Raw genomic sequence first — 27,056 nt, 5'->3', positions numbered from 1 at the left:
ATAGCCGTCATTAGAACACAGTCAAGCGGACAGGGAGTTTCACTGGCATGGATGCTTTACGGATACCCAGCAGGGTTATGATCTGGAATGAATCAAAAAAGCATCATCTTTGAATTGGATACATAAACGTGCACTGCGTGCTCTTTGTTGTGAACGTGATGCTGCCTGGGTATCATCCCTTTTGACGCCTAACGATCCGTCGTACTTTTGAACGCCAACCCATGTACTTTGAAGCTTCTATGTACCTGTCCATGCCACCAGGTCTCCGCGTGCTCTGCTTCATGACCTTTAAAGATATCCTCCAACTCATATCACCTACTAGCTCCACATGTGTCCCTAGATGGCTTGTCGCTTCCAGATGCTCCTTGAAGTTTTTCAAGGGCCCTCAATCTCAGCGCTCTTCATAGCCAAAAACTCACTCAGCCATTTCAGCGGCTTATCTGGCTCTGTAGTCGCTAGATGCTTCATCGCCTCGAGCAAATGTGGCGTAACATGCTGATTCAAATAGACACGCGTCGGACTACCGTGCGGTATCGGTTGTGTGGGCGCTTGTTGCGTTGGGAGCGGAGAGTTGCGGGATGATGCTGCTGCGGGTGGAGCAGGCGTAGGTGCGGGTTGAGGCGTAGGTGGTTGTGTGGAGACGGAGGGTTGGAGAGAGGGTTGAGGCGCGTGTGTCAGAGTTGGGTTGGGAGAGAGCTAAAAGACGAGTTAGTGGTTTGGCCCCATGCATAGCGCAAGGAGGGGAATTAGGTAGGTACCTGATGCTGAGCGCTTGAATCGGCCATTACCACGTCTACGCCTTGCGATTCCAGGCCGTTTACAAGTACTGGTTCTGTCTCTGCGGTTTGGGGTGCGGGGACGGGAGATGGTTCCGTCATCTTGACGTGCTTGCGCGTGCTTGGAAACTTTGAAGACGCGTAGAAGTTGCAGGGAAATTGGTTGTAGTCTCAGAATGAGGGTTTGCGAATACTTTGTGTTGGCTGTTTGATGGGAGCTTGATATTCGGCGATGGGGCGGACTTAGAGCGCGCTAAGCTCGGATCTCCAATCTCAAGAACATGATGCCACCGCCCTTTCGGGGCACCATTCGTACACATGATCCAATAAGAGTCACGAAATCCTAGCTTTTCCTTTCTCGAGTACTTGGACGAAACAGCAACGATTTCACTATAGACTCTATATAGAGAATTTTTGTTGCCAGAAACTTAATAGCAGGACTACGGCTATTAGTCTCCTTCTTAAAACGCATCTCTCACCAAGCAAGAGGGTTTTCAAAGCGTCTACGCCCTAGTTGAGATATCGCTGGTTCTGTGAAGGTACTTTGAGTGCGGAGATGTTGGTGATTACATTGAGTTTTCCAGGATAGGCTGCATATATCGAGACGGTGGCCAACTATGGTTCTATCTTACCAAGTAAACTTTCTAAGAGAGGGAATACACGACTGACAGAAATCTAAGCTAAGTTCGATGTTACGTGACCTGTTGCGTCCACGTTGTCTTTGAGAGTATGAGATATGAGTTTGGGAAAGGCAGGCATCAATTTGCGGATTCATAGTAAGTACTGTACAAATGGTGCTAAAAGGAGAGTAACTAAAAGCTAAACAAGCTAACAAATATGCAAACCCATGCAAACACCAAGCTATGATGAACTGTCTTAGACTTCTAGCCATCATGCTGTACGCCTTCGTAATGCATCCTCGATCGGTATACATACTCATACATCATATGCGATGTGAACTCTAACAAAGCTCTAAGAAGAGATACCAACTCCAAAAACGCCTCAAGACAATCATAGGCCGCATGATTCGGAAAATTCTCGGTGAGCAACGCAGCTCATTTGGTAGATAACTGCGTGTTCGTCTCCTCGCTTGTTCGACTCTGACTATTAGTGTCCCATGTTCCATTATCGGCAACACTCCTTTCTCTCTTTAGCTCTTTCGAGTCTCTTATCGAGTCCCTGGTGGAATCTCGATCCTTCTTCTTCTCGCTCTTTACAGAGTTTTTCGAGCTATTGCTCGCACCCTGACCTGCCAAAGGGCTGTTGGGATATAAGGCCTTGATGGCGGCACTGCGACTTTCGCACATGTAACGGGACTTAGGGTCGCGGTCTGTCTTGTCAGAACGATCAGTGCGTTCAGACTTGTCGGTACGCTCAGACTTCTCAGTGCGTTCCGTTCGTTCCGTGCGATCACTATCGCTTGTCTTTGATGTCCGCGCGCTGAGTGCGTAGCCGCTTGTTCGACGTACAGTTTCCGAGCGGGGGTTGACCTCTGGTAGTTCATCTTCGATGGTTCGTTCACTGGAGTGACGGGTATGCGTTGAACGGCGGCGTGATAAAGATATTGAGGGGTTTCGGCTACGATGAGTCTGTATGGCATCGATCTCGTCTATGGCCTCGAAGAGAGGCGACACGGGGCGAGTCGGTGTACCGGAGCGAGAGTGTGGTGGTGTGGGGAGGTCTCGGCTTCCGCTTTCTTGGATGGTGGATGCGGAGAAGGACACTGGGAGAATCGCACTTTCTGTAGGTGTGGGATGAGGTGGCTCTTCCGCCGGCTCTGCCACTTGAGGTGGTGGCGGTGGTGGATGACGAGGAGGAGAAGGCTGAGTCGAGGAATGATAAGCAGCATGCTGAGATGAGCGAGAAGTGGGCGATGGGACAGACTGAGCTGGGGGCTCAGCCACCTCCGGCACTGGTTCTGTGGGAGTGGATGGTATATCAACTGTCTTCTTTCGCCTTGGAGGCGGTAGCGATGCAACCAAGCTCTCGACAGGCATAGGGAGCCCGACAAGATTTCTAGGAGAGGCGAAATCAATCCGTCCCGGAGGTGGACGCTTGTACGCAGTTGTTGGTATCGAAGGTGTCAAGTCCTCTAAGGTCGGTATCGAGGATGGAGGAGGTGGCGGTGTCGCCCGCCTGACGGAAGCCCTCTCAGACTTATCGGTCAGCGATGACGGGGGAGATCTTGATTTTGCCGAGGCCGTCTCAGCCATTTTGGGAGCGGAATGAGGAGGAGCGGGAGGAGGTGGTAGAGGGTCTCGAGGTGGAGGCACCGCTGGGGGCGGAAACTTCCCAGAACCATCAGCAGTCGACGAAGAAGCAGTGGTAAAGGGAGGCAAACCAGCAGACTTGAGCTCTTCCGCCCTTTGTACAACTGGCTCTGCATCATCATACAGAGCCAGTCCATGGTGGAAGATGCAGCCTTCGTCACGCATCTCTCCATCACCATGAAAGTTCTCATGCTTCGACTCGCGATAGATGACCGGGAAGAGCCTCAGTAGTAGTTGAGGCTGAACATCGGATGGAGGTGAAGTGCCTGCGAGGGACGCTATGATAGTGCCCTCGGCCTTGTAAGCAGGCCAATACTCAGGGCCTGTAAACTGGTGTTCTTCATCTTGCAATGCTGGCATAGTTGCCGTGACCATCTCTCGCTCGAGGCGTGCAAAGCGCCATGTCTCAGCGGCAAGCTTCACAATGCGTTTGACACCAATCTTGATACCTTCTTCTTCCTTCGGGTCGGCAAAGTGTTTGATCGCGTTAACAATCTCTTCAACGACAGTACCAGCGGCGGTGTTAATACGCTGCTTGGCGCCACTGCTCGTAAATGCAGCAAGGAGCGTCTGTTGACGCCAGATTGCTTCTTTGCGGGTGCTCTTATCGCGGATGTGGTTGCTCATTGAGAGAAACAAGGAGTCGGCCTTGTCATAACGACGACCGAGGCTGAACAAGAAGGGACCAAAAACTCGGTACGTGATCAGCTTGGACACTGTATGTGCTACATATGCAGCACGAACTTGCCTATAGTCATCCTGGGTTAGAGTTTGGCAAATGTGAAAGGGGCGCTAAACATACCTAGAGGCTACGGTGTCGCCGAGGAATGATGGAAGGTTCGAAGGAACCTGTGCGAGATCTTCTGAAGGCGGTCGCACTGGAAGGTGTACAAAGTGGGTCGAGGCAAGGTCAATGATCTGCTTTTGAAGTTGGGAGAATGACACTAAGCTGGATCTTGTAGTTAGCAGCGAGCCCAAAACATAGCAGAAATGAAACGACGCGATTGGAGCAGGAAGGATAATTGTATTACGGGATAACAAGGTGCTAACGACGGTGTAGGGGATACATTTTCAGATCAAGCAACTCATCTGGGGCAGCTGCCACACAAGGTAGGCTACATGGCTTCAGTGTTCTCTACAATCTCCGATCTGAAGCGCAAAGAACACTGAAACCATACAGTCAAGCCTCTGCCAGACAGTAGTATTGCTATGGTCGACATACTTCATTGGTCTGCTACCGTCGCATGGAGCGTGCTGGATAACGGTAAACAAGCCAAAATCACTTACTAGTAGGTGTCGCCCTTGCTTTTAATCTCTGCGATGTCTCCGTAACAATCCATCAACTTCTCCAATCTAGCCTTCTCAGAGTCAAGATTGGCGGCAACACTCTTGATGACTTCCTTCTCTTTTTGGCTCTCTGCTCTGAGCTCGACGTACTTCTTCATCAACTCTTCCCTCTCTTTCGTCAGCTGTTCGACCTTGGCCTTCTCCTCTTCAGCCCTACGGCTAGCATCAGCATGCAGATCGATCCAAGCCTTGTCTGACTCGTCCTTGGTCTTCTTGTACTGGGCGTCCAAGAGATCGCGCTGCTCAACCCAACCCTTGTGGAGGCTGTCTTGGTCCTCTTGATGAGCCTTGAGGAGCGTTTCGCGCTCGGACACCCAGAATTCTCGGCTCTCGCGCTCATGCTTGAGGGCTTCTTCGCGATCTTTCTGGGCCAAGCCGAGCTTAGTCTCGAGCTCGTTGCGCACTCTGTCAAAGCTGGCTTCGCGTTCGCGCTGCTGTCTCTGATGCTCAGACCGAAGATCGTCCTTCTCTTGAACAAAGGCAGCTGCAGCCTCCTGTCTCTGATTCTCGGCAAGGACGTCGGCTTCCTTGAGCTTCTTGTCGAATTGAATGGCAAGAGCGATCTTCTCAGCGTCATGCTTCGTAGTAGCAGTGGACTTCCACTCGTCAAAGTCCCTCCAGGCCTTTGTCTTCTCTTCTGCAGCCGTTCTCTCAAGTAGAGCATGCGCTTCTTCCAGCTCTTTATACTTGGCCTCCCAAGACCTCATCGCTGCGTCTAGGGCCGACTTAGTTTCCTCGGCGTCTTTCTTGTACTTCTCTGTCTCAGCGATCTGCTCTCGAAGTTCTTTGACTTGCTCTTCCAGGTTACCAATCTGAAAACGCAGTCGGCTTGCCTCAGCTGAATGCTTGTTCTCCAACTTGCGGATCTTCTCCTTCAGGTCATCGATCTCATCGTCCTTTGCTCTCAACTTTTCCTCCTGTTCAACGCTAGATCGGCGAAGGAGCTCCTCCCGTACACTCAACTGACCATGCGTCTCCTTGTATCGTGCAAGCAGAACGTGCAAGTCAGGGATAGCTTGTGCAATACGTGAGAATACGTCACCAGAATCGTTTTCAATTGCAGGTCCGTTCTCTATTGCATGCACGGGATAGTCTCTAGAGCCCGAGGAGTCATGACGTTGGGGTGGAGAGCCATAAGGGGGGTAACCAGGTGGATATTGGTTCCATGATTCTTGATATGGGGAGGAAGAAGAGTGCGACGAGGGACCGTAGGGGTTAGGGTTTGGATAACCAGGCTGACTCATACCGTAACCATGATTTTGGTAGTGAGGTGGGGCTGCCGGCGCGTAGTATCTGGGATGGTATCCCGGCGGTGGAGGCGGTGGAGGATTGGTGTAGGTGGATTCCGCAGGTACGCGCGAAGCGAACACACCGCGGGTATGCGTTGGCGGTGGGTATGTGGATCCACGCGAGGTGTCAAGCGACTCACCGCCTCGGAATCGACGCCTAGTCTGTACTAGGGCAGAATCGGAATCATCCTCGGAGTCAAAAGCAGATGTATGCCTAATATTGGTTGTACGGTTAGTAACGTGCTATCAAGGTTGAAGGATTGGAGAATGGGACAAGTCATGGGTAGGCCCAGAGCGCTTCGCGTAGCATTCCAATTCTGGTTTAGTGTTTACAATGGTGCAAGAAGCGCTTTGCAAAGAACTAATGCAAACTCACGTACCTTGATCGTATTCTGCTTACGGGTGGGCTTGGGGCTGGTGGTCGATTATCCTCAATGATCTGGGTGACAGCTTGTGGTCTTGGTGCATGCATTGGGCCCGCTTCTTGTGCTCTTGGCTTTGACGCTGCTGTCGTCACAGAATGAGGTGGACTGCGAGAAGGAGGCGTTGGAGCTCGTGCTGGCACGTTAGGTGGATCGTGTATAAAAGGCGTCGGCGTCGGTTCACGCAAGGCATACTCTGCGGCGATGCGGGCAGCCTCCGCTTCCTCGGCCTCCTTTTGGGCTCTTTCAGCGAATTGGGCGGCATCTTTCGCTTCCTGTTCCAGTCTTTCGTGCTCAAGTTGTTCCTTCTCGACCTTTTCCAGCTCGATTCTCTCCAACTCTTTACGCCGTTGTTCTTCTTCGGCCTCGGCCTCCTCTTGAGCCTTTCTAGCAACTTCGGCAGCCTCCTGCTCAATTCTCGCCTGTTCGAGTCTCTCGTGTTCTTCGCGTTGCTTCTGCTCCTCGACTTCAGCCTCTTTCTGAGCCTTTTCTGCGGCCTCGGCAGCTTCTATGGCCTCTTGCTCGAGTCTCTTCTGTTCCTCCAACTGGCATTCCTCTTCAACTTTCCGCTCGCGCTCGAGTTTTTCTTGTTCAAGCTTTTCCTGCTCGAGTAGTTCTTGCTCAAGCTTTTCCTGCTCGAGCTTTTCCTGCTCGAGTTTCTCTAGCTCTTGATATCGAATTGCCTCTTCGGCTTCAGCATCCTTCCGAGCCTGTTCGGCAACATCAGCAGCTTCTTTGGCCTCCTGCTCGATCCTTTGTTGTTCGAGCTTCTCCTGCTCAAGCTTCTCCTGCTCAAGCTTCTCCTGCTCAAGCTTCTCCTGCTCAAGTTTCTCCTGCTCAAGTTTCTCCTGCTCGAGTTTCTCCTGCTCGAGTTTCTCCTGCTCGAGTTTCTCCTGCTCGAGTCGGCGTTCTTCTTCTTTGGCTTCAGCCTCCTTCTGAGCATCGTCAGCATCCTTTGCTTCCCGCTCGAGCCTCTCTTGCTCTTCGCGCTGCTTCTCAAGTCCCTCCGACTCGAGCCTCTCCTTCTCTAATAGTTCTTTCTCGTCACGCTGCTTCTTCTCTTTGGCCTCGCGCGCTCGTTTTTGCTTGGCTGTCTCCTTTTTAGGATGGGCTGGAGAAGGTTCAACAATGCTTTTCTCAGCAAGCGGTTGTGGTTGCGCAGAGGGCACCTCTGGGGCTGGCGGCAGTAGTGACTCGCTCACATTAGGTGCTTCTACGACATGCTCGGATTCGGACTGATTCTGCTGAGACTCCTCACGCTCTGTAGACAACAAGCTTGATGTGGCAACAGCCGGCTCCGCTTCTAGAGCTTCTGGAGCTTCCCCCTTGACCGGCTCTACTTGTGCATCAACTTTCGCTACACTCATCGGCTCTTCTTGACCGGGAACTTCTACCACGTTCTCTGGCTCTATTTGTGCCGGAAGATCAGGTTCTTGAACTAGTTCAATTGGCTCAGTTGGAGATGCTGGAGTTTCTGCCGGCTCTTCTGTGACCTCTGGCTTTGACTCGTTCGCCTGCTCTTCTGAGGGTACTCCTTGTGTGATATCTTCCTCTTTCGGCACAGTGACTTCTTCTTGTTCTAGAACGGGTGCGGTCTCGACCACGTCCGAATCCTTAGTGGCTACCGGTTGCTCGGTGTCGTTTGTGATAGCTTCAAGGCCCTCAGGATCTTGGCTAGGTGCAGATGTGGGCCCTTCGACCAGAGGCTCAACGATCGACGTGTCGTCGATCGTGGCAGCTGGAGGTGTTGCCTGGACTCCTGACGTGGCTTCTGTGGCTAGTGTCTCTGTGAGTGATTGGTCTTGAGTCGTGACTTTGGTGGCTGGTGTTTCTGCTGTTAATGTTGGAGCATCAGGTATAGCAGGGACAGGCTCTTCGGTCGGTGGTGTTGGTGGAGACGCGGACTCCACCTGCTTCTGGTTCTTCTTGCTCTTCTTTTTCGCCATGATGAGAATTGCGACGCTCCCTGTTTATAGTGGGGTAGTAGAGACACAGACGACTGCCACCGTAGGAATTCGCTGTGTGCCCCTCACAATCGACCAGAAACAGCACAAAGACGAGGCTGGACGCGTGCTTGCGTGGCCCAACGACAGGGAAACATGTCAAAAAACACAAGCACGCGCATAAAGAGGTATATATTGACAGCCGTGCATAACAGATAGCACGAGTTGGAGACACAAGACGGTCCAATGAAAAAGGGGCAGCGAGGTTGCCAGCTCATCGAGGATCTGAGCCGACTACGCTATGCGCCCCATTGAAACGCGTTCGGCCTCCAAGTACAGCCTGGTGTGCACGTGGAGCCTGCCCAGTAGTAGAGCTGGCTTCACTGTTCTGCTATGCGGCCACGACGATGGCCAGCAATGGAGCCGACTTGAGGGGAGGAGACACACTGAACAGGACGCACATGACGAAAGGAAAGCAACAGCCAGCGACCCGCCATGCACGCCATGGCTGTGCTGGACGTGAAGTTTCGACCTCTATGCAGCAGAGACGGTGTGGCATGCTGCGGTTGGTGCAAGAACCAATGCATGCAGTGCACGTGCAGCCATCTGGAATAAGTCCCGGTAGCCGCATGTCAGCCTCGAGCGGCGGCATTTTAGTCGGCCGGGAGCGGGTAGGGCCATGCGCGGTGAAGTATCTTTGTATGTACTGTACCATGTAACCCATCCATGTAGTCGTGGTACTTACTGTACGAGGATGCGCTGTCGGTCGTGTGCACTGCTCCTAGCGTGACATGGGACTTCTTGGCGCTTCCCGCGTCTCGCCCATCGCGTCCGCATTTCACCCTTCGCCAGTCCACGCCCACGCTCGCGACAACCACTGGCTGCTGTTTCCGAGGATGACAATTTGGCGCCGATTCTGCCTCAGGTCGATCAACTCGCGGCGGGATGGTGAAGCCGCGAGCAGCGCGCAAGAAGCCCGTCGTGCTCTCATCCGATTCTGAGCAAGATGAGACACACTCACCGCCTCCCAAGCGGACCAGGAGGGGCACACTAACGAGTTCATCTAATGGCCCGCAGGGTGAAGTCAAGCCAGCCCGCGCCCAAACATTACAGGCACCGCTACCGAAGCCGTCCAAAGCTGCTCTGAAGAAGTCTCCAGCCAAGTCTCCAACGAAGCCCAAGCCGGGATACAAGCCCATTACCTCCTTTTTCAGCCATGTCCCTCGCTCGCAGTCGCTTCAGCCCACCCCGAGCCCTGAGAAGCCTGGCACGCCGTTCGAAGACGTAGATGATATCTTCGACTCCTCTGACGACGACCACACCCCCAAGCCGACGGCCGCTTTACCCTTGCGCAAGAACGTGAAGCCTGTCACAGCCGCAGAAAATGATCATGTCGCAAAGAGCAGGCAGCAGTTCCTCCGTACAACGAGTGGAGCACGCAGCACGCCTCCCGCTTCGCAGCCAGCGCGTGAGGATACAGTAGATAGACGGCCATGGACCGAAAGGTACGGCCCGTTGTCGCTCGAGGAGCTGGCAGTACACAAGAAGAAGGTCGCAGATATACGAACATGGCTTACAGACGTCTTCGGCGGTAGAGAGCGCAAGCGGCTACTGCTTCTCAAAGGCCCTGCTGGCAGCGGGAAAACCACGACCATGTCACTACTCGCTAGAGAACTGAGTATTGGCATACAGGAGTGGAAGAACCCCACCGGCTCCATGTCCACGTCCGACAGTTTTGTATCTGTCACTGCGCAGTTCGAAGACTTTGTAGGAAGGACTGGAACGTTCGGTAGCCTTACATTCGATACGCCAGTCCAGGCACCCCAGCAAGCTTCGCCCAGCGGTCAGACTGGTAGACAAAAGCAACTGGTTCTTGTAGAAGAGTTTCCCAATACATTCACGCGTACATCTTCCGCCGTACAATCTTTTCGATCTTCCGTTCTCAACTATCTTGCCGCAAACACGCAGTCAGCTACTATGTTTTTTTCCAGTCAAGTCGACCCGGAGCAGTCGGTAACACCAATCGTCATGATCATCTCCGAAACCCTCCTCTCCACCAACACGGCTGCCGCCGATAGCTTTACTGCCCATCGGCTGCTGGGTCCTGAGATTCTGACACATCCTGGAGTCTCGGTCATTGAGTTCAACCCGATTGCGCCAACATATATGACAAAGGCACTGGATATGATCGTTGTGAAGGAAGCGCGCAAGTCTGGGCGTAAGAAGACTTTGGGTCCACAAGTTATCCAGCGTCTTGCAGAGCTTGGCGATATCCGCAGCGCCGTATCATCTCTGGAGTTCCTCTGCCTGCGCGGAGATGATGCAGAGGGTTGGGGCGCCAAGGTAAACTTTTCCAAGAAAAAAGGACCAAAAGATACTCCTATAACCAAGATGGAGCAAGAGTCTTTGGAGTTGGTGACGCAGCGAGAAAGCACATTGGGAATCTTCCATGCTGTTGGGAGGGTTGTGTATAACAAGCGCCTTTCGGAAGATACTGGAGCACCTGTCCCGCAGCCGCCGAATTGGTTTCCTGAGAGACGACGACCAAAAGCATCCGAAGTCAATGTTGATCTTCTCATCGATGAGATAGGTACTGACACGCAAACTTTCGTCGCGGCATTACACGAGAACTACGTTCTCTCATGTGGGGGTGCCGACACTGAAGAGACCATGGACTCGATCGAGGGATGCATAGAAGCCCTGTCCAATGCTGATCTCCTCTCGCCAGATAGATTTGGCGCAGGTTCCGGTCGGCGAAGTCTCCAGGGCACGAGTGCGGATAACCTACGTCAAGATGAGATGTGCTTTCAGACCAGCGTTCGCGGATTACTCTACAATTTACCACACCCTGTCAAACGAGTGACTCCACCGCCTGGCATCATGGGCATCAAAGCCAAAGGCCAGGGAGCAGGGACTGGTGCACCTAAGGGGAACGCATTCGTCATGTACTACCCCGCGTCGCTACGATTATGGAAACAGCAAGAAGAGGTAGGAGGCCTATTAGAGATGTGGATATCGCGTGCTCAGAAAGGCGAATTACTCGCATCAACTGCGGCAGCGTTCAAACCAACTATCTCAACGGGTGGCGTTGACACCTGGAGGAAGAACACATCGTTTTCACAACGACCATCGACCCAAAACACGAAACCTTCTGTGGAAGACACGTCATCTTCTATTCTGCTTGGTAGCGGTGGTTCAGCACGTTACGAAATGCTCCTTGAACGTCTTCCCTATCTTACCACTATCCTCCGAAAGTCTCGCATGCTATCACCTTCCACCGCAGCTACGATTCGCGATATCCAGAAGATAACTGCCTTCACTGGAAACACGGCCTCGGGCGTAACCGAAGATGACGAGCAGGAAGAGGACCCAAGATCAGGAGAGCACGAGCAGTGGGCGACGGATAGACCTGCTGCCGAGACTCCGAAGAAAAAGAGGGGAATCAAGGTCGCGAGTACAGAGCCAGAGCAAGAGTCGGCGATTCCGGGCTTGATTGATAAAGGAGCAAGTTTGATGCTTAGCGATGATGATATCGAGGACTAACTTGTTCAGTGGATATTTTATGTAAAATGTGTATTAGATCGGTCCGGGTACCAGGTGCGGCTGCCCACACGGTGTCAATGGTGTTTATGGAGAACTCAGATGTTGCTTTGTACAAAAGATTCACAATATACTACATACGAATCATTCTTTTGGACAATGGTCATCTACCCGGCCCTGAAGTAGGCAGCTCATAGATCGGCTGGGGGCTATCCAACTCGATCACTTCCTTTGTACCAATGTCGCTTTCATTCCCTGCCAAATGCTGGATCTCACTCTCCCCATGCGGCGCATACATTTCTCCGACTGGCTGTCCCTCAAGTTCCACGTCCAATCTCTCACCAGGCGGCTTGTCAACAGTTTCCGGCGCAAAGTCATTCGGGTCTTTCCTTCCCTCCAACGGCAACGCTTGCGCTTCCGCTGCATATTTCGCGAGCTTTCGGCGGCGGGACAACCACCATGCACCTCCAACCAGAAATACAAAGAAGAGAAGACTGCCTATTACGATGCCTGCGATTGCTCCAGCAGCTAGCTTCTGTGGCTCTCTTGGTGTGGGCCCGGGCAAAGAAATCAAAGTCTTGTTCTTCGGTTCGATGACGATGATGTCAGGCGCAGGCGGTGGACTACTGAACAGCGCTTGGCTGATGTTGAATACATCCCTCTCCCAATCCACGCTCATATACACTTCCTGCAGAAAAGCTCTTCCCAAGGCATACTGACTTTCATTTGCTGCTCTCCTGAGGGGAAAGTAATTGGTTGTGCTCGCAAAGATTGGGTACTTGGCTTGTAAGTCGAATGCTGCGTACGGGATCTCTATGGTGATTGTTTTGCGGCCGGATATTGAGGTACCGATTATGAAGTTGAAGCTTGGTGAAGTGTCTTGGAGTCTGCGGTGTACGGTATCTGTCAACACGTACCGGTCTGATGCTTCGTGGTAGGTTAGATCCAGGGCAGAGGCGAAGCTGTCGCATACAGAAGGTGGTAGCCATAGTTCCGGGACGCTGGTTTCTAGGACTGCTAAAATGCCAGTGTTTAGGAGATCCGCGACTGTACCGTTCTTGAAAGCGGCAGTGACGCTCTGCAGGCCAATAATTGTGTCCTCTGTCGAGGGGACAAGGAGGGTATCGTTGGAACGACGGGCGCGGTCGTAGCCACCCAGAATGAGACTTCCTGGTACCTTTGTAAATCGATATGGGGCTCCAGCTTGGTATCCAAACGACAGGCTTGGAATATAGCCTTCTTCCTTCAACCTACTAAGGAAAGAGTGAGGTTGGTTAGTGTCACTGATGTTCAAAGCGAACATGGAGAGACCGAGTTGGCCCAGCCAGAAATCTGGTGTTGCGTATGCGGCAATAGCATGCTTTTCCAGAGTCGACACGTCAATTGCTCCACTTGTCGAAGGGCCTATGGTGTCGTAACCATATACAGCATTACCCGTCAGTCCATAATCGCGTCCGATGCCAATTCGATAGATACCCATCTCATCCCATGATGATGATCTGTTGGGCTGGAAACCAGAACTCGGTCTTGATTCGAAAATTTCGACACCCCGCGAACCGCCGCACTCTGTGATGTTGAAACGCTCGCAGTCTTGATCAATGGCTGAAGGCGGAGATGCGACATTGTCAAACAGAATCTTCTACCATACATATATTGGTATTTTGCTTACGTATATAGATAGTTTGTCCGCTAAAGGATGGCAGTACGTGAAAATGTTGCGGTGGTGTGCCAGCATGCACATAGAATCTAAAAAGACTGTCAGTCGCAAGGCTAGGAAGATTTCTTCTCGCAACGTGTTGGGGCCATTGGGAGACTAACGTTGACCAAGTCCCATCATTCCCAAGCCACCGCCCCGAGTTCTGGATCGCCAACGGAGCGGCAACGCGTGAGCTGTTACTCATGTTGCTTTGCAGTGGAAGTCTGGAGGCATCAGAAAGTAGATGCTGAACTCATCATTGAGCTCTTATCGATATGCCATGTCTTGTGGCGTTGTCCAGGTGGTGCATTTTCAGCTCCTCGCTTGCCGTGGTCCTGCTTTTAAGTCACAAGGCTAAAAGCTTGTCCGGTTCCGGCGATTTTGTTAATTCCTTTTGGATTCTCTATGCAGGTAGTCTTGGTATCCTGCAGCCAAATATTGTGGGTCGAACGCTTCTGGGTATATAGAGCGATTGTGCGTGTGTGTCACCAATGAGGATTGTGGAGAGGCGCGAAAGTAACATCTTACTCACACCGGTTCGCACCATCGTATGATTGCGTGCTTTCTAATATGATGTGGGGAAAGCTACTTGCTTGTGGAAAATCGGCGAAGATAACGACAGGAAGTGGCTGGAGGTATCTGGTTAAAGAGCTATGTAAGGATAATCTTTTGGCCTTCGATGCTCGTTCGTAGCATACCAGTTGTATCTTGACTCATCAGAAAAAACAGTCAACGATCATGTTTCCGTTTGCAGGTTCTCTAACCTATCTACTTCTGCCGCTTCTCTCCACGGCCCTTGCTGGTACTTCAGCCGAACCAAAGTTATCTACTATGAGGCTAACGCTCATTAGGTAACCACAGGCCTTACCCTCCGAACAGTACACCTTGTTCAGCTGTCGTTATAACTGTAACCACTTCTGTACTCGCGACTGCAACAGTTTCTAGCCCTGTGGCCACTGTCACCATCACCCTCGGTGTTGATAATGCCAGTAAAGGATATCGTGCTGCTCGCGGAGACTATCACCACCAACACAACACCACTACACCTATTTACATTCCTTCATACAATCCACCACCCAATCCGGCTCCCGTCAGTGAAGGATGTTCAACAATCACATCCACAGTCTTCAGCACAGCTACTGTGACAATCGTTATTCCTATCACGGAGACCAAGCTCATTAACGGTCCAATCAAGACGCCACCTGTAGTGTCCCGTTCTTCTAAGCCCCCAGGTGGAACCAGTCCCGCACCACCTCCTCCTCCAGAAAAGACGTCAGATCTCATTTCTCCACCAAAGTCTTCCTCCAAGCCTGCAGGAGGCACCAGTGTCGCTCCTCCACCACCTCTGGAGACGACATCAGATCTTATTCCTCCACCCAAATCTTTCGTTATGCCAAGTGCTGCTCCTCCACCGCCCCCGGAGAAAACAGTAGATCTCATACCTCCCCTTACCAAACCTGCCGGAGGGACCAGTGTTGCTCCCCCGCCACCGCTAGTGAAAACCACCGACCTGATTCCTACACTATCCCCGCAGAGACAAACCCCGCTTCTCAGTAGCATATCTATACTTCCAACACAAGCACCACCTGCAATAACTGAACCTAGCCTCAACTCTCCTGGAGTACCCGCACCCCCAGTCTTTAATCCGAATCCACCAGCTTCGATTCCTGTGGGGCCTGGTACTCCTTCCCCTCCATTACCACCACAGCAGCAGGATACACCGTGAGTATACGTGCTTCCAAAGCGTAGTGTGGAATTTGCTAATCGAGACGTAATTAGAACTTTGCTACCAATTCTAGAGTCGACACCCTATGTTCCTGACGGTACCCCTAGTCCTAACGGTACTCCTAGTCCTAACGGTACTCCTAGTCCTAATAGCACTCCTGTTTCTAATGGGCCTACTGTACCAAAACCTTCGAGCCTGGGCACGGTTTCTGTCCCTCCAGCTGGTACTACGGACAGAGTGTTGCCGTCGGCGACTTCTAGTGAGCCTCTCGAGTTCACTGCTGCTGCTGACCGGGAGGCGGTCAATCTTGGGAAATCTGCACTGGTAGGCTTAGCTGGTTTGATTCTTGCTTGGTTATAAGTGTGTTGTAAACACGGTAACGAAGACCACAATGGCACCGATGCTAAAAAGAGGAGGTCATGACGTTGTCAATGAATTTGTTGTTGGAATCTATATACAGGAATATAATGTGGTATCGCGAAAATCAAGAGTCGTAAATCGTGATGCGCAGTTTCAAGACATTCAAGCGGAAGCATAGACCTGCCCAGTCGAAGACAAGCCGCTGCCAGCAGCATTGATCAGCCACTGGCTGCCACTGCTAGGAGCCACCATGTGATACGCATAGCGCTCAATCCAATCCTGAGAGTCTAACCAAGGCAATACTTGGGCCAAGAAGGCATCAGCATTGCCTTCGGTGACACCGAATTCCGTGACCCAGAGCGGCTTGTTGAAAGTCTGGTGGAAGTTCTTTAGGTAGTTCTTGAAGTCCTCAGCCTTGTCCCAAGCGTAGTAGTGCGCGACAACGAAGTCGATTTGGCAGTCACTGCAACCAGCAACGAACTGCTTCAGCCAGTTGATGCCCTTGTTGGCCTCGTTGCCATTTGTCACTGCCGGTGACCCGAGTCTCAGTCCTTGCTTTGCCAACGGTTGAATGTACTTTCGGTATGCCGCAACTGCATCGCCAACTGCCATATTGGTGCCGCCGCCACTGAGCAATCGTTAGCAGTCGCTCTTCTAGAAGACTTGTGGGATGCGAAGACTTACCCAGTCTGATCCGGCTCGTTGAAAGCAAGTACATGTGAAACTTGGTACTTTTTCTGAGCATTGGCGATATTATTGAACCAGCCCCTAGGAAGGTAAAAGTCAGTGTGTGTCCTTGGGGATTGTACATGGACCTATTACTCGGTGCACCCTGGAAGTAGCAACACGATTAGCACTTTTCCTAATAGAAAATACGAAAGACATGCTTAGGAATGTCTTATAAAAGGCTAATTACTTACAGGCCTCATTGGAATGGAGCAATGGTACGTATTCTAGGCTGATTGCATCTCCATCAATGACAGCCTCCCCTGAAAGTAGCGACATGATTAGCACTTATTCAACATAGAGAATATGAAAAATACCTAAGGCATTCTCAAGAGTGTCTTAAAACAAAGAAATAAAAGGCTAATTACAGTCGTACATCCATGTAACCTTGGAACACCCTGCAAAGCTGTGTGTGTACTGTGATCCGGCAGTACCTGAGTACTGTTTTGGGAAGGCAAGACCACGCTTACCTCCACCTCGGGGCTTGAGAGGCGTAGCCTCCATCAAGGTGGAAAGACCAGCTAGGGTCAAGAAGAAAGTAGACTTAAGCATGATGAGTAAAAGAGTGTGTGTATTGTGAAAGGAGCGTGGGGTTGACAATCTTGTCGAAGGAGAGACTTGGTTATCAGAACATTCACTTACTGTATTCTTTTGCCTTGTACTTATAATCCAGGAAATTAAGAGGCGTTTAGCTCTGCAACCTAATGTTTATGGCTGACTCCCGCGCAGGGCGTTGATTCTCGGCTTCAGTTGTTTCAGACTAAGCTGCTGCCAACTCCGACCACACGTGTGATAAGGTTGTGGATGAAGGTTCCCGCCGGCCTGGTTGACGGGGCCGATTGAGGGGGTTGACTATTCGTCAACCATGGTCGGGCAAAGCAGCTAAGCTGTTGTGGAAATTCAGGCACGGAAAGTTGTCGAATCACCGAGCTTACTATGCATCTCGGAAGCCTAGCTGCTGGAGCCACGTTGAGTAGGCGTGATGCACATGAGGAAATTTTTCGGGCCTGGGCGTTCGTCAAAGGCGTTGAGGGGAGCCAATGCAGAATCCATGTCTAGGACATGTTCCTCGCAGGAGTAGCGTAGGAACAAACCTGACATGGAAGTCGTGGAGGGCTGATGTTGAGATTGAGATTCTGGACCGCATGGCTGTATCCTAGCGTGGGGCTAAGCACATCACTCAAAGGCGCTAACCGGGAGAGCAACATCCATCACCCTCGTTTCACGTCCTCCAGCTCACGACCAACGGACTTGGGAACTCGACATCCGACGTCATGATAGATGTCACAATCCGAAGCGCTTCACCATTCACTAACCTTCCAGGAAACCCTCGCGTACCATGCAGTGTCAGTCAGCTACCAGCTCCATTTGCTTCAGGGAACCGGGGGCTTTTGCGACAATCCAAATACACCTGCCAGTCAATCGTTAAACACGCCTAGATTCCATTGCGTGGCCCGTACCGAGCCGTGATTTACAACAAGCCAGTGGGGACACAAGCCGCACTGTCAGCCTGCCGCAACTGGAAGCCGACTGTTTCTCGCTTGCGTGTGGCGCTCCCAACACGGCAGGAGTAGTATCCTTGTGACAGACTCTGCCAGTCGAAGAAGAAGAAAGCTGGTGCCAGACGATGTGGAGCGGGCGACTTCTTCCAAGGGAGAAGTTCCTCGGTGAAACCTTCCCGATCATTCGTCTTATCGATGCGGTGGATTCAGACCTGTCTAGATGCACAGGAAGGCTATCGACTGTTACCTGAAGCCGCCTTGAGCCCTCTCTCCTTCTCTCTCCTCTGACATACTTTTACTATCTTCTAACCCATCAGTATCGTACCCTACGCTTGACAAAGAACACTGGACATGGCCTTTGACTACTTGGGCGAAGCTCAACTACCTGTGTTCAATTTGGTATAAGCCGGGTAACTACATCGAAAATGATGGGCACTCGCATCCATGTAACATTGTTGATGAGGGAAGCTAGAGGGTTTCATTTTAGCACTAATTTTCGAAGAATTGGAATATTCAGGTGCATGTCTTGTAAGCTTGGACATGCGCCGTCTATTAATGGCTTGAGTTGGTTTGTGACAAAAGAATACGAACAGCGGCAGAAACGATATGATAGACATATATATAGGGATATCCTTCGGCTTGACCTATGAACCCGAGGATGAATGTGTTATATTCATGTTTAGCGGGTGCCTTGTCCATTGTGGCCTCGCCAACATACCATATAGCCGCCTCGCCTGGGAATAACTCCAATAATGCCGCTCGAAGGACAGAGACCTAACCTTCATATCCATGAACGCCACCCATGCTGCTATAAAATGCTCAATTCCTTTGCGCCGGTAATGCATCGAGCCACAGGGACTACTCTAAGGCCCTCCTCTCGGGGCTTGGCGATGTTCTACAAGATTCCACACACCTGCTTTTAAGCTAACGTATCGCCCCTGCTTGGGATCATAAGCCGCAGTGACGTTGAGTGTCATACGTGCTCTGTCTCCATACACTTCAATCAAGCCCAGAACTAAGAGCGTGCCACGTGGCGACTGCATTTGATAGGGTTTGAATGCTTTGCGAAAATCCTGGCGGAATTGGGATAGGTCCAGTGTAAGCTTCTTTGGATCCGGTAGGACAAAGCCCAGGTCCTTCGCAAGGCCATCTGCGGGCGCCGCCGAGGGGGAGGTTGTTGGTTGCTGGGTTTCGTTCACTGGAGAGGTGGGCAGAGGGTTTGGACTCGCGGTACTCGTGGATACTGTACGACTAGAAGGCGATGGGGGACTAGCACCAATCCGCTGAACCAGCTGTTGGACAGTATCAGGCTCAGACTTTTGTTCCCACCCCAGATAGGCTCTGAAGTCTCTCCAAGAGATCTCTACCTTCCTCTTTGTGTCTTGGTATAGCGCGTTCGCAACCTCTGTGGGAAACAGAACCTTGTTCAAGCGTTGATGGTGGATATCCTCGACTGGTCGAGTTGCCTTCCGCCATTCCAGGTCTTCCGTCAACTCGAACCCTGGGCGTTCGTACTCAACTGGCGGACCATCTGGGAACTTGAACTCGATCCACAGCTTTCCTTTGGAGGTATCAATCTTACCAAGCCGAGCGACGTATTGAGGGTTTTTTGCGGCGAGATCGCGAATCAAGGTTGCCAGCTCTCCTGCTCAGTCGTTAGCAAGTGGCATGCCCCACTTCATCATCCGTCATTTGTCATACCGCGTATCTTTTCGACTCTTGGCCGATCGGTGGCCAGCTTCTTGAACTCCTGCCACTCTGGATCTGAGCCTCTATAGAACGTCTTTGGTCTCGGTCGCGAGAAGCCTGTGGGTAGAAAGAGAAGTGCATCGTCCTCGTAGTCCTCGTCTTCTTCTTCATCTACCTCTTGGCCTGGCTCAGAGTTCTCGTCTTCATTGTGAATTTGACCAGTCGAGCGTGTTGGCGGCTGCTGCTCCTCCTGGACTTCCTCTATCTCGACTTCTAGGCCGATGTATCGTCCGAGGCCGTATGTTGCTCCTGCGATGGCAACTGCGCCGACTAGCCGTCTGAGACATTAGTAGACGACCTTGATGACTAGTAGTACGGCGTGAACTTACGATTTGCTGAAGAAAGGCTTTCGTAGGTGGACCCGGTGTATTATGACTGACTCATGGCCGTCGCGTGCTGCTGACCGTACTATGCGCGAGTGCGGGACTCTATTGAAGAGAGAGAAGTTCCTCCGCAGCACCTGTGTCTTGAACATGAGGCCGGCTCGGGAAGAGAGCGAGTGTTATAACGGTGTGTAGGAGATGCGAGTAGACATGAAGGCGTCGCGAGGGAGAGGCGATGCAAGTGCCGATTGTTCTAGAGAACCAGCAGCTGTATGCTCCTTGCAAGACAACAAAGCTGTAAGGCCGCGTCGTCCCGTGGTTTGCATGTGGATAGCAGCCGCGGGCAACAGGCTGGAGGCGTGCGGCGGAACAACTGCGGCAATTTCCCGACATGGGGGTCGCAGCTTCACTTCAGACATCATCATCATCGCCGCCGCAAGCTCCAAGCACCTCGACCCCATCACTGCCAACCACGATGAAGCTTTCCTGGGGCTTTATCGCCTCTTCGCTGTACTGCTCGGCCTTCGCAGCCAGGCCAACAGTCAGCCCCGAAACAGCTCGACTAATCCTCGCACAGCGGCTGGGCCTATCGCGATTCCACTCGATTGAGCACGCAGACTCAGAGACGCTTCGGCATATCAATGTGTACGGAGGGAGGCAACAGAAGCTGTTTGGAGGGGAGGATTCAGATCGGTCAAAAGCACATCTGCTGTTGTGGATAGAGGACGCGGAGCAGGATGAAGCTACAGGTAGGCAAACTCCGACCACCGTGTCGTGCGAAGCCATAGGCTGACGAAGGAACCAGTCGTCATCAACGATGGATCAGACCGGACTCAAGATTTCGCGATATCAAACCCTCCTCCAGCGTCCGATAACGATCGCCTCATCCAAGACTTCATATCCCAAACCGAGTCGTTACCAGAGCGTCCAGATCCAAAGAAACAGACCTATACATCAAGCCTTGAGATTGAGGCTGGACTACCAAACAACAAGCTGGAGCTTTACAATGAGTATCTGAGTGTTTTCCGCGCCAGCAAGAGCGATAACTTTAGCAGCGAGGAGCTCGCCAAGGTGCTGGACGCGGCCAAAAACAAGGCGGCAGAGTTGGGTTTCTCCACCACCATGGTTATGATGCCGGCTTCGAAGACTCGCTCCAAGCGTGGCGCCAATCCTTGGGGTACATACGACCTTCCTTCCAAAGAAGCACGTCGCCAGAACCCCGAAGCGGTGCTTTCCTCAAACCCGGAGGCCTCCTCTTCGCCCAATCCTAAAGTATCCGATCTTGAAGACTTTCCTGTCATTGCCTTCGCCGAAGATCAGGCACCAGTGCGAGGCATCCTTCCAAGCTGCTTTGATAGTCTGTCCGCCTGCCAGAAGCTGACGCACAACTGTTCTAGCCATGGCGAGTGCAAGGTGCTTCATAAGCGTCGCGGGTCCGGCAGCAACCAGGAGTCGGTGGATTGCTTCGGCTGTGCCTGCTCGCCCACCGTCCAGGAGGTTGGTGAGAACAAGGGTAAGAAGGTCACGTACTGGGGCGGACCGGCTTGCCAAAAGAAGGATATCTCGGTCCAGTTCTGGCTGTTTGTTGGCAGCGGTGTCGTCCTTGCCTTCTTGGTAGCATCAGCTATTGGCATGCTGTACTCGATGGGCAGTGAGGAGCTACCGAGTGTTATCGGTGCAGGTGTCAGCGGTCCTGTCAGGAAGTAAAGCTCAGGACGGTGCGGCACGATTCTGAGGAAGGTTTAGTGACCGTAAGCTGAGAGGTGGAGGAGTGTATATCTGGTGTACGACAAATTCCCCGTTTTGTTAGCAGGAGAGCAGGAGCTTGTATTATCTATCACACTGACCAAGTTTGGGTCAATATGGATTAAAGGCGTTTGATAGCATTGCAATAAAGCATATGAACAAAGATGGTAATCCTCAAGCGTCTGTAAAAGTATCAAATGCGATCCAATTGGGGATCGCAATCCGCCAGTCATGGCATGAAACACCCAACACCGTAACCCCAGCAATGCAATGAATAGAACCATCTAAAGGATGTCCTCAAACCGTCCGCTCGAGTAATCATTCCCTAGCCACATGCGTCGACGGTCCTTGCTCTGAATTCCACAGACCTTGTGCCTTCTTCTGGGAAGTCTCGAAGTTTTATTTCTTTGCGCCCTTTGCGCCCTTTCCAACACTACCTGCAGGGCCGCCGGCCTCGACCAACACAGCATCGTCCTCACTGCTTTTGATTTTCTCCTCATCCAGCTCCTTCATGAAGTCGGTTTGGATGTCCGCCTTGCGCTTCTGCCACCACTCCTTTTCCGCAGACGCCTTAGACATGATCTCGCCATGTCGTTCGCGAATGTGAGTGTTTTGCGCCATTTCGGATGCGGACTGGAAGATGGTCTGCCCCCAGTTGGGAGCGAATGCGTTGGCCTAGATGATATTAGTATAAGTTGTAGAGCTCTGTGTAGATGGCGACTAACCTCCTGTACAACATCCCTGAGCTCCTCTTCAATCTCCTTCTCCGCCCTTTGGAATCGTTGCCACAAATCGTCGCCCACGCTCCCTCTCTGCAGCAACACCTGCAGCGCCTGCTTTGCATTCCTAATCTGCACAATGCGATGAATATCTTCTGTGGCCCTCCTTAACAGAGCAGCTTTCAGAATGCTGTCGGGCACCTTGGGGTTCTCCATGTGTAGGAGCGAGAGGTAGACATTGCGCTGCAGGTGGGGAGGAAACCAGGGCTCGAGCGATGCGGCGCTTGCGGCTTTGCGCTTGCGGTAGAGGTTGGAGAAGACAGCGAGGGAGCCGAGGAGGATTACAAGGTAGGCGATGGGGATGGAGAGCATCAGCCAGTCGACTGCGTCGAAGGGCCACATGTTGATTGCCGTGTCGCGGAAATCGTCTTGGTGGAAGTGGGAGGGGCTTGCGTGAGATACGTGGTGAAATTATCGCGTAGCCGTCGTGGCGGTTGTGTGAAAGGAGTGGCAGGCCCTGGTATCACCAGAGAAAAGAAAGTGTAGAGCACGGATGCGGATCTTGCAAATAAGACAGCGCTGGTGTGGTACGTTTATCTTGTCGATGCCCAATATCTGGCCTATTCGGCAGAGGTCCGGTGCTTTCGCGCTACCAGTCCCCAACCCCGGTTCACTCAGGCGCGTCATTCTGCCGCCGCCTTCGACGCCTTCCCTAGCTTGGGTCGGTAATCACTCACTCACTCACCTCCACCCTTCACCTCTACCTAGGGCCTAGCTTATTCGCATTGCAGTACAAAGTCACGAATCTCGGCGCTCCTCTGTACACAATCATCGATCACCCGCAACCCCACATGCGATAGTACTTCCCACCATGATCCTGAGGTTTGTGAGCAAAGAGGGCCAGTTCCGGCTCAACGTCGAACCCACGACAACATTCCCAGAGGTTCTTCCTCAGATTGCGGAGAAGCTGCCCAAGAGCGTCGATATCCAGAGCATCAGTGTCAGCAACCGTCCTCAGGGAGGCGATGCCAGGAAGCTTTCTGAACTTAAAGGCGTGTCCTTCGAGCAAGTCGGCTTGTCGTACGTAGCTTGCCCCAGCTTGCCTCCATAGCTAACATGTCCGCAGTCATGGCGCACAGCTCTTCCTCACCTTCGAGGAGCAGTCTACCATATCGAATGGCCATGCTGCAGCTTCAGCAGGTGCTTCTCGACTAAATGGCAAACCCGTCGACCCCTCCGAAACGCCCTCGGTGCCCCTCGGTTCCTCTACACAAGTCATAAAGAACCCATGGGAGGTAGTCAAGCAATCTCCGCTAGACGACAGACTAGACAGGCTCGATGGTAAAATTGCACGGAAACGGGACGTCCGAATGTGCACACACGGATCGAAGGGCATGTGCGATTACTGCATGCCGCTGGAGCCATACTCAGCCGAATATCTCGCCGAGAAGAAGATCAAACACCTCTCATTTCACTCATACCTACGAAAAGTGAATTCGGCGAAGAACAGGCCCGAGCTAGGAAGCTCGTACATGCCCCCGCTAACAGAACCGTACTATCGAGTACGGCCAGACTGCGCCTCGGGGCACAAGCCGTTTCCAGAGGGCATTTGCACAAAGTGTCAGCCTAGCGCTATTTCGCTCAAGCCGCAGGATTACCGTATGGTGGATCACGTCGAGTTTGCCTCGATACAAGTCGTTGATGATCTGATCAACTTCTGGAGAAATACGGGCTGTCAGCGGTTAGGCTTTCTATACGGTAGATACGAGGAGTACACCGAGGTGCCACTGGGGACAAAGGCCGTAGTCGAGACCATCTACGAGCCACCGCAAGTCAGCGAGGTCGATGGCATTTCATTAGGAGAATGGGACAACGAGAAAGAGATTGATGAAATCGCCGCACAGTGTGGCCTCCAGCGTGTTGGCGTCATCTTCACGGATCTGCTCGATGCAGATAAAGGAGACGGTTCGGCCATCTGCAAGCGACACATCGACTCCTACTACCTATCATCTCTCGAGATCATCTTCGCGGCACGATACCAGGCAAAGTATCCTCGGCCGTCCAAGTGGAGCGAAACTGGGAGATTTGGGTCCAACTTTGTCACTTGTGTAATCAGCGGCGACCAAGAAGGCCAGATCGGAATCTCCTCCTACCAAGCATCCAATGATGCGGTTGAAATGGTGCGAGCGGACATAATCGAGCCTTCAGCCGAACCATCAGTCATGCTAGTACAGTCAGAAGATGACAACGATGCTCTCAACCGAGCGCGGTACATTCCCGAGGTTTTCTACCGGAGAATCAACGAACATGGTGCAAACGTACAGGAGATCGCGAAACCTGATTTCCCAGTTGAGTACCTATTGCTTACACTTACGCATGGCTTCCCAACGCAACCGAATCCTCTCTTCACAGGCGGCAAGTTCCCAATCGAGCATCGCGAGATCATGGGCGAGATGGCAGACATCTCGGCCCTGGGCAAGGCGCTGAACGCGAAGGCGAACGGTCTTGCGCTCAACACTACAAGCGGCCTCAACGCTATCTCGAACTTCCATCTATTATGTTTCATCCACAGCCTAGGGATTCTGTCAAAGGTACATTTCCCTTTCATTCCTTACTCAGTTCACGACTAACCTCCCCATTCAGGACGAAGAGACCCTCCTCTTCAAAGTTGCCTCAACACATGACCTCTCAGAAGGCTCTGCCCTCCAACATACAGGAGGCTGGGCAACACTCTTGACTATCCTCAAAGAAAGTGGTGAGCGCCCCCCGAAACGTTCCTATCCATCCTCGTCTCTTCCCCAAACGGCCGTTAGGGGGGCTGCTCACCTTCCCCGTGAGCAACATCGCCGTCTCGAGCGACAGCCCTCCCACGGTTCAGACTCCGATTCAGTACAGTTGGCTAAGAGGGTTAAGGGGGTTAGACTAAATGGGAAGTAGACTAGTTGCAGGTTAGCTGTGCTTCCTGTCAAGTAGCCCTGATTTGTAGGTCCGAACCTCGACCGACAATGAGACGGAAACAGGTGGAACTTAGCGTTGGCATGAGCATGTGGGTGGATGGCAGTAAAGTGATTGCTTCGACGCATGCATGATCTGGTGTTACTCATAGAGTAGCGGGCCATGCATAGGCTCTTTAACAGGGCATCATTTATTAAATGCAAGATATCCATGAAGATCTTAGGTCTTCAAATCTACAATGCGATTACTATGGTGATGTGATTGGCGTATGTCTGGTGGCCTGTGCGCTGAACGTGAATTCGCGACTTGAGCTTCGCGTCGACGCGTTCCACTTTAACTTCCATCCTCCCCGCAGTATCCTCGCAACCACAACAAGCAGAAGAGATGGCAGACTTTTTCAACCTCAAAGCACGGCAACAAGCCGCTGCACAAGCCAGCTCTTCAAAGGCTTCCACAACAAAGCAACAGCCAGACCGCCTGCAGCCATGGGTCGAGAAATAGTACGCATTCACATGCCACCAGAAGCTTCGTACTACAATGCTAATGGTTCATTGTAGTCGGCCAAAGACGCTCTCCGAAGTAACAGCTCAAGACAACACAATTCAAATCCTCTCTCGCACCCTCCAATCCTCCAACCTACCGCACATGCTCTTCTACGGGCCCCCAGGAACCGGTAAAACGTCTACGATCCTCGCGCTCGCAAAACAACTCTATGGCCCCGAGCTTTTGAAGAGCCGTGTACTCGAATTGAACGCTTCAGATGAGCGAGGCATATCCATCGTCCGTCAAAAGGTCAAAGATTTTGCAAGACAACAACTCAGCGTCGCGCCAACATACAATCTCATGGTGGAAGACAAGGACAGCCCAGACGCTGGTAAGCAGATGCGATATCGAGATAAATATCCTTGCCCGCCGTTCAAGATCATTGTGCTCGATGAGGCAGATAGCATGACACAAGACGCTCAATCCGCACTTCGTCGAACCATGGAAACATACTCTCGGATGACGCGATTCTGTTTGGTGTGTAACTACGTTACCCGCATTATCGACCCGCTTGCTTCGAGATGTTCCAAATTTCGATTTAAGAGCTTAGATCAGGGCAATGCGGTGAAGCGCGTTAGCGACATTGCGAGGTTGGAAGGTGTGAAGTTGGATGAAGGAGTTGCGGAGGAACTTGTGCGGGTTGCGGATGGAGATTTACGAAAGGCCATCACATTCCTACAATCGGCGGCACGGTTGGTTGGAGCAGTACAACAAGCAGGGACTGGTGGAAGGAAGGGGAAGCGTGTAATCGAAGACGACGACGATGAAATGGACATCGACATGCCTTCAGCCAACACATCCGGCACCACCGTCTCCCTCCAATCCATCGCAGAAATCGCAGGCGTAATCCCCCCCGACACTTTACAAACTCTTATGTCCTCGCTCTTCCCCAAATCGTCCTCAAAGTCCATTCGCTACGCCGAAATCGCCAAAGTTGTCGAAAACATGGTCGCAGAAGGTTGGAGCGCTTCCCAAACAGTCGGACAGCTGTATGAGCAGATCATGTTCGATGAGCGGGTGGATGATGTAAAGAAAGTAAGGCTGGCAGGCGTGTTTAGTGAAACGGATAAGAGGTTAGTAGACGGAGGGGATGAGCATCTTGCTGTGCTGGATCTAGGGGTCAGGGTTGCGGGGGTACTCTGCCAGGGCTGAAGAAGAGGATGGTGGCATTGAAAGGGATTCTAATATATTTCGATATGGGAGAGACGACATACGCGTCGAGTAGGCATAGACAGCGAGAGTAAAGAGATGATGATCAAAGCAAACAACATGCAGTCAGGGCGTTATGTAACATGAGACAACTTGTTTGCCCATTATAGTAGTTCAGGGATGCCAGTCCACAAAACGTATGCTATCGTGAAGTCACGCTCAATGCACGTTGTGTCAACAGTCAACTTGCATACCACATACGTCGTAGCCGTTAA

The 27,056-nt window shown here is 52.0% G+C and overlaps 13 protein-coding genes across 13 annotated transcripts; 4 read left to right on the top strand and 9 right to left on the bottom strand.

Moving 5' to 3' along the window:
- Positions 1–112: 112 nt before the first annotated feature.
- On the bottom strand, positions 113–1,012 carry K460DRAFT_371939 (uncharacterized protein). The gene is made up of 2 exons (XM_040934455.1): positions 759–1,012; positions 113–696 (listed from the first exon to the last, which is right to left on the bottom strand). The coding sequence occupies exons 1-2, from the start codon at positions 876–878 to the stop codon at positions 376–378; spliced, it is 441 nt and encodes a 146-aa protein (XP_040782544.1). The 5' UTR covers positions 879–1,012; the 3' UTR covers positions 113–375.
- An 819-nt stretch (positions 1,013–1,831) lies between these two features.
- K460DRAFT_297437 (uncharacterized protein) lies at positions 1,832–3,997 on the bottom strand (the record flags this gene model as incomplete). Its single annotated transcript, XM_040929712.1, has 2 exons — positions 1,832–3,794; positions 3,849–3,997. Coding segments are annotated over 2 exons (2,112 nt in total), but the record flags the coding sequence as incomplete, so codon positions are not given.
- A 7-nt stretch (positions 3,998–4,004) lies between these two features.
- On the bottom strand, positions 4,005–8,244 carry K460DRAFT_214740 (uncharacterized protein). The gene is made up of 2 exons (XM_040927277.1): positions 6,063–8,244; positions 4,005–5,896 (listed from the first exon to the last, which is right to left on the bottom strand). The coding sequence occupies exons 1-2, from the start codon at positions 8,048–8,050 to the stop codon at positions 4,333–4,335; spliced, it is 3,552 nt and encodes a 1,183-aa protein (XP_040782542.1). The 5' UTR covers positions 8,051–8,244; the 3' UTR covers positions 4,005–4,332.
- On the bottom strand, positions 8,245–8,886 carry K460DRAFT_214572 (uncharacterized protein). Its single transcript, XM_040927276.1, has one exon. The coding sequence runs from the start codon at positions 8,769–8,771 to the stop codon at positions 8,439–8,441; it is 333 nt and encodes a 110-aa protein (XP_040782541.1). The 5' UTR covers positions 8,772–8,886; the 3' UTR covers positions 8,245–8,438.
- On the top strand, positions 8,730–11,732 carry K460DRAFT_371937 (cell cycle checkpoint protein RAD17). Its single transcript, XM_040934454.1, has one exon. The coding sequence runs from the start codon at positions 8,993–8,995 to the stop codon at positions 11,588–11,590; it is 2,598 nt and encodes an 865-aa protein (XP_040782540.1). The 5' UTR covers positions 8,730–8,992; the 3' UTR covers positions 11,591–11,732.
- Positions 11,466–13,416, bottom strand: K460DRAFT_371936 (acid protease). The gene is made up of 2 exons (XM_040934453.1): positions 11,600–13,416; positions 11,466–11,551 (listed from the first exon to the last, which is right to left on the bottom strand). The coding sequence occupies exon 1, from the start codon at positions 13,065–13,067 to the stop codon at positions 11,751–11,753; it is 1,317 nt and encodes a 438-aa protein (XP_040782539.1). The 5' UTR covers positions 13,068–13,416; the 3' UTR covers positions 11,466–11,551; positions 11,600–11,750.
- Positions 13,417–13,993: 577 nt separating this feature from the next.
- K460DRAFT_399602 (uncharacterized protein) lies at positions 13,994–15,369 on the top strand (the record flags this gene model as incomplete). The annotated part of the gene is made up of 3 exons (XM_040936243.1): positions 13,994–14,085; positions 14,135–15,005; positions 15,063–15,369. Exons 1-3 carry the CDS (start codon positions 14,022–14,024, stop codon positions 15,367–15,369), a joined length of 1,242 nt encoding a protein of 413 aa, XP_040782538.1. The 5' UTR covers positions 13,994–14,021.
- Positions 15,370–15,531: 162 nt separating this feature from the next.
- On the bottom strand, positions 15,532–16,647 carry K460DRAFT_381474 (glycoside hydrolase family 128 protein; the record flags this gene model as incomplete). Its single annotated transcript, XM_040935359.1, has 5 exons — positions 15,532–15,997; positions 16,054–16,137; positions 16,192–16,201; positions 16,290–16,358; positions 16,464–16,647. 5 exons carry the CDS (start codon positions 16,645–16,647, stop codon positions 15,532–15,534), a joined length of 813 nt encoding a protein of 270 aa, XP_040782537.1.
- Positions 16,648–17,877: 1,230 nt separating this feature from the next.
- K460DRAFT_214510 (uncharacterized protein) lies at positions 17,878–18,337 on the bottom strand. The gene has a single exon (XM_040927275.1). The coding sequence runs from the start codon at positions 18,212–18,214 to the stop codon at positions 17,975–17,977; it is 240 nt and encodes a 79-aa protein (XP_040782536.1). The 5' UTR covers positions 18,215–18,337; the 3' UTR covers positions 17,878–17,974.
- K460DRAFT_371935 (uncharacterized protein) lies at positions 18,137–20,011 on the bottom strand. The gene is made up of 3 exons (XM_040934452.1): positions 19,676–20,011; positions 19,299–19,624; positions 18,137–19,242 (listed from the first exon to the last, which is right to left on the bottom strand). The coding sequence occupies exons 1-3, from the start codon at positions 19,819–19,821 to the stop codon at positions 18,461–18,463; spliced, it is 1,254 nt and encodes a 417-aa protein (XP_040782535.1). The 5' UTR covers positions 19,822–20,011; the 3' UTR covers positions 18,137–18,460.
- Positions 20,012–20,144: 133 nt separating this feature from the next.
- Positions 20,145–21,376, top strand: K460DRAFT_297227 (uncharacterized protein; the record flags this gene model as incomplete). The annotated part of the gene is made up of 2 exons (XM_040929692.1): positions 20,145–20,418; positions 20,475–21,376. 2 exons carry the CDS (start codon positions 20,145–20,147, stop codon positions 21,374–21,376), a joined length of 1,176 nt encoding a protein of 391 aa, XP_040782534.1.
- A 453-nt stretch (positions 21,377–21,829) lies between these two features.
- On the bottom strand, positions 21,830–22,536 carry K460DRAFT_253723 (translocation protein-like protein sec66; the record flags this gene model as incomplete). The annotated part of the gene is made up of 2 exons (XM_040927402.1): positions 21,830–22,090; positions 22,141–22,536. Coding segments are annotated over 2 exons (657 nt in total), but the record flags the coding sequence as incomplete, so codon positions are not given.
- A 469-nt stretch (positions 22,537–23,005) lies between these two features.
- Positions 23,006–26,784, top strand: K460DRAFT_297420 (NPL4-domain-containing protein; the record flags this gene model as incomplete). The annotated part of the gene is made up of 5 exons (XM_040929709.1): positions 23,006–23,214; positions 23,261–24,725; positions 24,778–25,050; positions 25,474–25,589; positions 25,647–26,784. The coding sequence occupies 5 exons, from the start codon at positions 23,006–23,008 to the stop codon at positions 26,782–26,784; spliced, it is 3,201 nt and encodes a 1,066-aa protein (XP_040782532.1).
- Between the last annotated feature and the right edge of the window lie 272 nt (positions 26,785–27,056).

This window comes from Cucurbitaria berberidis, assembly GCF_010015615.1.
Source record: "Cucurbitaria berberidis CBS 394.84 unplaced genomic scaffold K460scaffold_8, whole genome shotgun sequence".
Lineage (NCBI taxonomy): Eukaryota > Fungi > Ascomycota > Dothideomycetes > Pleosporales > Cucurbitariaceae > Cucurbitaria > Cucurbitaria berberidis.
This window is presented reverse-complemented; position numbering and strand designations above follow the sequence as displayed.